A 9445-nucleotide genomic window follows, 5' to 3' on the forward strand; every position below is an offset into this window, starting at 1 on the left:
GTGGTGCAAACTCTCTTGCAAAGATCGTATGGGATTTCTGCAAGCGTTGTCACACCAAGGGAGTTTCTCTAATCCAATGGGTGGTGCAAACTCTCTTGCAAAGATCGTATGGGATTTCTGCAGAATATGATCACATTGATAGCCTAATCATTTAAGCCAGAGGGAGAGAGGGAGCAAGAGGGAAGCAAGAGAGAACAAGTGATTAGCACGAATCACTCCCAAACCCAAACCCTAAGCACACCACACATGATAGATTAGAGTTGCAAGAGAGAGGGAGAGAGAATAGTCCACTTCTATGGGTGAATCAGTAAAACAAACAAAAGAAATTATCTTTTATAGTTCCAAGCCTTTTCACACTAGACCACCCGAGAGTAAGTGATCCGAGCACCAAAAACATAGTTACAAGGCTTTTCTCTATGGTTTGCAAAATTGACCAAGATCCTCTTGTCTGTCCTTTGAAGATCAATACTTGGGAGAGTCTTTAGGTCATTTCCCTCTCATCAAATGATGGTCCCTCTCATCAAATGATGGGATTTACAATATAGTGCGGGCACCCATTACATTAGTGTGCCGACATAGTTGTCGTAGGAATGTGTTAACGAATATGTGGTTACAATTACTAGTTAACTAGGCTAAGTAGTGTGTGAGTAACTTGGGAATTTGAAATAAAAAAATATCTCCAAGACTAGGAGGACAGCCAAAACCACCCAGCAACAAAAAAACCAACTTTGCCTTCCTGTAGAGGTTAAGTGGACAAGGCAAACTGAAAAATACAAAAATAAGAAAAATAAAAAAAGGATATTTGTGATCGAAATAATACGAGCCATTGAACCGTGTAAGGACCCAAGGGTTTAACACTTTGATGATCCTAAGGTTGTGATGCATCATAGGCGATGAGATTGACTCAAAATATAGTGCTTTAAATCATCTTGATTGTTTATACAATCAAGTGTGGGATTACCGCACTCTCGGGAGACACAACTGAGTCATCACATGTGGGTAAACTCAGAATCCACAGATATATCATCTATTAAGAAATCCATGGAGGGAGCAACAACAAGGGAAAGAGCTCGCTTAACTAAATACCCTACTACATCTAAGGACATCGTAGGTATCAACCATTTTGCAATGGGATTATTTAGACACAATGTAATGCCTAACAAAGCACAAGTGGGGATTTATAATTCATTGAGTGGTGCTAGAATATCAAATTCACACACAACCATTAATGTCAATGAAGGACTCCCAGTAAATCCTACATCCCAGTCTAGAGTTGTGTAATTCTCCCATGAAACTAAAATAATAGTGTAAGAAGGACTTTCATCAATCCTTACTGATGAGATATTTACAAGTAGAGTGACCAAAGAGCTTGACTCTTATTATACGAGAATGACAATGAGCTCAAGGCTGATAATGAATGCATGCACATCTAGAGAGAAAGAATGGCTAGACATGGCACTGAGGATACATTTACCTTTCCTCATGCAAATTAATATGCTATAGCTATAGCACTACAAGGGTTGGGAGAAATGTTAGAACCAAACCCTCAAGACGACGGAGTGCATATACATGCGCTCTTTGTTGAGAAATGTGGTGCCAAAGAGCATAAGGAAAAGTTAGGGAGTGAGTTGAGTAAGACAAACAAGAATAAAGTCTATTGAGAAGCCATAAGAGCAAACAAAATTATCCCACATTGATGTACAAGCCCAAGGACCATTTCAAGAAATGAAATATGAAGACATCTCTCAAGCTTCTTTATGAGTACAAGTCTTAATCTTATAACCTAATTGTGCTTAAGTATAAGCTTAAATAGTTTAGTCTATTAATCATCATGTCTATGATTAAGGGTCACACACCTTAGATTAGCGTAATCACTAAATTAATATAGGATTAACACTAATTGCTCTTAAGTATAAGCTTAAATAGTTTAGTCTATTAATCATCATGTCTATGATTAAGGGTCACACACCTTAGATTAGCGTAATCACTAAATTAATATAGGATTAACACTAATCAACATAGCCATACAAATGGTACCACCCATGTTTTTAGCATGGTATTAGAGCCTTCCCTATCCCCCCATCATTAATCTTAGCTCACATTAGCTTAAATACTCCACTAATGAAGTAGTTAGTCACTAATCTTCATCGTATCCATTTTCTCCTCTTTGTGGCCGATATTAATTTGCTGATTTCTCCTCAATCTCTCAACCACTTGCCAAACCCTTCAAGCCATATCCTCTCCACTACAAGGCATTGCATTTCACTAGAGGAATCAACGGATTTTGTCATTGTGTTTGCTCACAGTTTGCGTTTTCTTGCAGACTATATTTTTTTCCATTCTTTATGCATGCTTCAAATTGAACTAAGCCCCTTTTTAGGCTTGTTTCCTTCCTTAGAAGGATCCTATAGTTCAAATCTCAAGCCAAAACACGCACAAGTTGCTACAAACAAAGCAGAAAACCATTCACTCCTAGTTGCACGAATGTGCCTGATTTTGTGGAGGTTTGAGCTACTTCTTGAACTCTATGCAAAGCTCCTCATCGAGAGGAAGAATATAATGTGAAAATCTCCTTCAAAGCTCTCACCATTGAAGCCTCCAATATTCAGCCCCATGGAACTCATTATAATTATCACCACTTAATCACTATCATTAGTATTCAACTAGCAAAAAATGAGCTTAATTAAAATCAAAATTAAAAAATTAGAGTACTATTCCATTGTGGGAAACCTTCTCTTGCATCAAAATCCATCTCATCCATTTGCATTGCTCAATTAAAGTGAGTTTTCACTGTGCTTAGTTCATTTTTTAGCACATAGTTTACATCTTAGTCACCTACACCAACTTGAAATTGTCATTGCATGAAAAACCACATCACAACACAAGATTAGAAACTACTAGTGAAAAAATAAAAAAGCTAATTAGTAAAGCTTATCAAATGGTAAGCATTTTGCACTTTAAAGCATCATTTGGGGAAGGGTTAAGTCCTTGGGAAATTAGACATAAGAAAATACATTTGTATAAGTATCAAAAGCAAAGGAAAGGTGCATTAAATACTATCCTGAGCATGCTCTAAGAACAGGTGCATGAGATAACCATAGCACAGAGCATGATATCCACATTAAATGCATCAAAGGAAGCATCAAGTAAAAATAAGAAGAACAATGCTATACCAATAAAGGAGCTGTCAAAGAGCTAAGAGTAAAGCGAAAGAGAAAAGACCAAGAGCCAGGAAGCATTAAAAAATGTAAAGAAGGACATGACATCGACATGAAGCATGAAGGAAGCAACAAAAGATCTTCATCAAGCAAATGCAAGGAGATCTCAAGCAAGTAACAACACTAAACAACAAAGGAGCTACCAACCACCATTAATTTCTTGAACAAAAATTTGTTGTAAAAAATCCTACTTCCTACAAAAAGTGCTTGTAAAAAACCTCTAGGATCGATGATGTAACCAAGCTAAAAATTTATCCCTCACCTAGAGATAAAGTAGCATTAAAGGGGGGAAGTGCCAAAGTAGCACATGGACCAAAGTTACTCATAGAATACATGAGAATGTAGAAAGTAAAAAAAATAAAAAACACTTTGTATTCAACATAAAACCACCTTGATCAGCCCAAATATTTAGCACGAAGAGGGGGGTGTTGAGAAATGTGGTGCCAAAGAGCACAATGAAAAGATAGGGAGTGCATTGAGTAAGCCAAATAAGAACAAAGTCCAGCAACAACAAGCCACATGTACAAATTATTCCACATTGATGTACAAGCCCAAGGGTGTACCTTCTCATATAAAAGGGGGCCATTTCAAGCAATGAAATATGAAACAAGATCCCAAGCCTCTTTATGAGTATAAGTCTCAATCTGATAACCTAATTGTGCTTGAGTCTAAGCTTAATTAGTTTAGTTTATTAATCATCATGTCTATGCTTAGATGTCACCCACCTTAGATTAGCTTAATAACTAGATAAATGTAATATTAGCATTAATCACCATAGCCATGCACATGGTACCCATAATTTTAACACTATTATGTGCATGAAACTACTTCATCTCCCAACAATTAATGATTTTGAGAAAGGAAATTTAAATTTCAAATTACCCTTCATCCAAGGAATAAGAAACATGGAAGAAATCTTAACTAGATGTATACGCTAGAGAAGATCAACAACATTTTGAGGTTGTGAACCCTCCACGAGAGCTGAAGAAATAAGACAAAAAAGATTAGTATAATCCATGAAGGATGTTGATGACTGGTTCCCATGAGTTTGTAGTAGAAGTGTCTTGTTGACATACACAACTAGAAGAGAAGGCTCATTGGAGCAAGAGAAAGGCCAACAATCAACATTTCTCTACTAGCAATAGAAGTACCTCAATAAATCATCATTGCAAGGGAACCCGAACCACATGTGAGACATATTCCAAGAAGAGGACGAGGGATGATGGACACACAAACCAACTTATGAAAATCCTCATATAGGCCACGCTAGATAGATTTTAAGACCACAAGCATGAACTTCATTAAGAACACTAATAGATCGTGGTGCTCCACCACTGGAATATCATTATGCTATGTCACCAGAAGTTACATTTCCAATGATACTTCCCATTGAGACATTCCCATTGAGACAATTCATATTGATATTTTAGGGAAGGAAAGAGAACTAGAAAGGAAGATAGCCATTGAACTTGCAATACTAAGAGATTTGAGAAGTAATCAAGTGAATTTAGTGTGAACATTGCCAAACTCATTATAAAATTCATAGGTGTGATGGTGAACCCATACATGCTATGATAAATCAAAAAATTATCTTTAAGGAAAGACGAAAAAATTAGGAAGGGGCCATTGAGCTTGTAGCAATAAGATATTTGAGAAATAATCAAGTGAAACCAATGCACGTTGCCAAATTGATGACCAAATTCATAGGCAATGGTGACCCTATTGCAAAAGTTTAAGAAAGTTTGTGAGACCTATGGGAATTTTCAAACCTTACTAAGGTTTGTGCATTCAATCTGACATTAGATGGAAGAGATGGATAATGGTATTATGGTCCTAGAACCAAGGAAAAGGGTGTTTTGAAGTAGTGCACATTGGAGCACAACAACACAATAGAGTAACCTGAAATAAAACCAAGGTGAATCAACAATTGTAGATAGGGTATCACATTCCAAGAACCTTAATTCATATTGTGAGCCCTGGGAAAGGTTGAGTTGTGAACAAAATTTACCCAAATTCTAATTAGGCCTATGCAACAAAAAGGTGTTTAAGGAGTGTAATTGTTAAATGGCAACTAGTATGGACGATAATATAATGGAGATGGAGGAATAAGAGAGTGAATCTTTGGTTCCATTTATCCAAATCATATGCATAAAAAAGACTAGTCTCTAAGGGAAATGTAGATTGACGAGTGGGACATATGACCATAGAAGAGTTTAGTAATGCTTTGCTTGAGAGACTAAAAGTGCGTTAGGTGAAATCAATTCGTAATCAACACCTCTATCCAAGACAAGACTTAGTTTATTATGCTGTATATAGTTAAAATCACACAAGCATAGAGTACCCATATTTGAGGGCTAGACCCCAATTATATCATGCTAGACCCCAATTGTATTGTGCACATTGGCAAAGTTACAACGATCATGACATTAGCCAATACTACAATCAATGCAACCCACAAGTAAAAAACTATGTACAAAGCCTATTGCGTGCCCCTCCCCAAAGACAACTTTTAGCCCTACTTGCTTATAAAGCTACATATACAAAGCCAAAAGCTACATCTATTGTCTAACCAACACTTATTGCAAACTAAAGGGAAGTAATCTGCTCTTTTTGTTGATGCACCTCTCCCACCACCTATCCTACCCCCACAACCATCTATTCCAAGCGTAACACCAACGTAACACTAATGCATCAAGTGGCTATCAAAGAACATCTTGATTATGAGGTTTTTCAGCCCAAGGAAGTTGAGTACATAGAAGCTCCTGAATCAAGCTACTACATGGTGCATGATGAGTACTTGGAGACGATTCAATCTATAATTATCAAATACAAAATTTAACTAAGGCTTCAAATATGAAGAACGACTTCTTGTTAACTCCAAAGAATTAATGACCACCACTAATACCTTGGTGTTCCTTTGTTGAACTTTGTTGTTGTTCATGTTATTGTACATAACAAATTATCTAGCCAATCCAATCTTATAAAATTGTCCAATTATCACCATGAAATTCTTGTTGGGAAGTGCAAGGTGCTCTGTTGGTCTCTATTTGCAATAGGATCTACCCCACTCAATCTCAACTAAATGGAAAATAGAAAACTATTTCTAGGGGAGTAGAGCATCTTACTTGGGTCCTCTTCTATAATTTTCTCAACAAATGGCTATCCCAGTAGCTCCCACAGCTCAACAAATGGCTATCCCAACAGCTCTCAAATGCTCAACTAGAAAACTTCCTTGCCAAGAAATGTAGCTCAACATCATATATATATACATGTGTAAAATAATATCATATCCAATTTCTTCAACAATCCCGGCCAGTTACTTAGGCTTACTCTTCTGTTTCTAAACAAAGTTATCAAACTCCTGGGGGGAAACAAACCTTCATTCATTCAATCATTCAGCTTTTCGAGGTTTATGTCTTGCAAAAGAAAGACACAATAACTTTATTTTTGAAATAATGAACAGCTATTTTGAAATACTAATGACAACTTAGAGACATAAGTCTAGATGACGATTGGTTCACCAACCAATTCTCAAAAACCTCTAAGTTTGCATGCGAAGATCCTCTTACACCAATGGCCTTAAGGGCAGAATCTCTAAGCTTGGCCACATTCTCCCTTAGTTGTGTTCTTCTCTCCCCCTTCATCAACTCATGCACTTTTTCCTTCACCTCATCTTTGTCCACACACCCACCTTCATCTACATGGAGTTCCATCCCAATCATCCATTGGATGGCAATACACTTAGCATTGAGCCCTTGATCTACAATGGCAGGCCAGGTTAGCATGGGCACCCCACTCATGATGCTTTCTAGTGTGGAGTTCCACCCACAATGGGTTAAGAAGCCCCCTATAGAGGGATGGGATAAGATCTCCGGCTGGGAAGCCCATTCAACTAAGAGAGCCCGGCCTTCTTGGTACTGCTTGATTTTTATTGCGAAGTCGGGGCAGGCGGACAAGATGTCGGATCGAATCACCCATAAAAAAGGCTGCCCACTGCCCTCCAAACCATGTGCAAGCTCGATAATTTGCTTAGGCGAGCGCTCAGCAAGGGTACCAAAAGAGACAAAGAGGACTGAGGACTGGGCTTGCTTATCAAGCCAATTCAATACATCGACATGCTGGGGAGCCTCCGGGTTAGGCTTTGCATTGGTTGAGAAGTTGAAGAAAGGAGTGGTTTTGAGAGGGCCGACTGTGAGGATTTTGCTTGATGCGGTCTTATAAAGAGCGGCCATGGCTGAGGGTTCCATTTCATCGAATGCGTTGAGAAGGATCCATGCATTCTCTTGCAATCTGCGAAAAGGGCGTGTTGCAAAGTTATAAGAGAATGTAGAGGGGTCCGCTATGAGGAGAGAGGACATGTCCGAGCGCTTGTGAGGGGGGGCTCCCGGGATGCATGTGATGAGAGACGAGTCGTCTGCAGACGTTAGTACATGCATTAGAGGAGACGTTAAACAGCACTTAATCACTGATTGATGACACTAATCAAAACCCTAACTGGGGGGCCATTTACACCAATCCAAAAAAGAGAATACCTGCAGGCGGTGTGTATCCATTTGTTACCACGAGGTTGGCTGAGAAGCTAGCTGCCGATTGCGTCCAGAGGGCAACTCTGGGGATTCCGAGTCTGTTAGCTACATCTTGTGTATACATGAGCCTCATATCAGAGACAATACAAGTGATAGGAGGGTCACCAATTTCCATGATCTTCACAATCGCTTGCTCTACAGCGGATTGGGCAGTGGGAGCTACGCAGTTACTATTTAAGTCAGCAATGGTGGGCGGCTTGATGAGAGCCGCCTCCAAGGCTTCGCAGTCTGTAGGCAGGCCGTCTCCGATTGGCATGAGCCGGATGTTCAGGCCATCGTATTGGAAGATGGGCGGCTGCTGTGAAGCGTCCTCCAGTACCGTGATGGTGTTGGTGTGTTGTTTGGAGTGGAGAAGGATGCGGAGGTGGTTGAGGTCTGTGTTGAGGAAGGTGACGGTGGAGCCCCTAGCTGCGAGCTGCTTGCAAAGCTCCATCATGGGGTTCATGTGCCCCTGGGCTGGCAAGGGTATCGCCACTACGTGCGACCTTGCAGCCTCGGCCATATGTGAGAGAGAGAGAGAGACAGACAGAGAGAGAGATCGAGATCTTCTTTAGCGTGATTTAGCGTTGAGTGAGAAAAAAAGCGGGATCATGTAAAGTTGTAAACGGGACATGATGCTCACACGTGAAATTTAGGTACGTGGGTACCTTCCATTGGACCTGTCGGCCACTTGTCACCTTGTAGTTATTTTATTTTACTATGTATATGAAAAGAGTGAAAGATAAGCTTTATTCCCGTTTCAAAAGAGAGGCAGAGTGCTTTAAGTTTTTTTTTCTCTATCATCATTGTTTAAAAATAGCAATAAGTATTTTTTTCCAAAAAATATTTTTTAAATAAAAATTTTAAGTACATGTATATACATACACATACACAAGTGTACCCACATACATGTATATATATACACATACACAACTGTACCCACATACACAAACACACATATACACACACTCTCGAACACATGCACACACACTTGCATCGCACTCATGCACACTCACATACATATACATGTATAGATACATGCAAGCATACATGTACATAGTCGTAGACTTGCATATGTACATGCACACATCCTGGACACACACACACACACACGACTGCATGTACACAAAATCATACCCAATCACCCACATGCACATGCGTGCACACATACCCACCCACACACGTGCACATGATGACACATACACACACTCACTAGTATGCACACACACACACTTGCATACACACGTATAACACAAATACACGTGCATGCATACACTTGACTGCACACACACACACACACATGCATGTATGCATGCACGTCGTGTACCCGACACATACATGAGTTTTTGGCATCTATTCATGCTAGTGATATGTATTAGGAGGGTTAATATCCATGCTACCAATTGCCATCTTGTATTTCCCAGTTACCTTCTCTAAAGCACTCTCCAAGGCTACAAGTTGCTTGCCATGTTACAAATGCGATGACAAATTGTGCAGGTTCAACAGCTAGTTTTAACAGTCCATGCAACATCATCTCAAACTTGTTTGAGCTCCATGTCATGCTATGAACCCCATGAACTGCATCAATCACCACTATGCCAATCATAATTGGTTCCTTGAATGTGCTGCACATGAACTCCATCCCTTCCATGTCTGGTCCAA

The 9445-nt window shown here is 39.4% G+C and overlaps 1 protein-coding gene across 1 annotated transcript; it reads right to left on the reverse strand.

Annotated features, from left to right (window-relative positions):
• Positions 1–6635: 6635 nt before the first annotated feature.
• LOC147629646 (UDP-glycosyltransferase 85A1-like) lies at positions 6636–8376 on the reverse strand. The gene is made up of 2 exons (XM_086811150.1): positions 7751–8376; positions 6636–7632 (listed from the first exon to the last, which is right to left on the reverse strand). The coding sequence occupies exons 1-2, from the start codon at positions 8304–8306 to the stop codon at positions 6695–6697; spliced, it is 1494 nt and encodes a 497-aa protein (XP_086667276.1). The 5' UTR covers positions 8307–8376; the 3' UTR covers positions 6636–6694.
• Between the last annotated feature and the right edge of the window lie 1069 nt (positions 8377–9445).

This window comes from Cibotium barometz, chromosome 17 (assembly GCF_041138505.1).
Source record: "Cibotium barometz isolate CiBa-2024 chromosome 17, ASM4113850v1, whole genome shotgun sequence".
NCBI classification, from domain to species: Eukaryota; Viridiplantae; Streptophyta; class Polypodiopsida; order Cyatheales; family Cibotiaceae; genus Cibotium; species Cibotium barometz.

Bases quoted from the DNA above. Each gene is read 5' to 3' on its own strand.
- LOC147629646 (XM_086811150.1), bottom strand. From the start codon at position 8,306: ATGGCCGAGGCTGCAAGGTCGCACGTAGTGGCGATACCCTTGCCAGCC. The intron at 7,633-7,750 runs GTATTCTCTTTT...TAACGTCTGCAG, and splicing joins TGGATACACACCGCCTGCAG to ACGACTCGTCTCTCATCACA.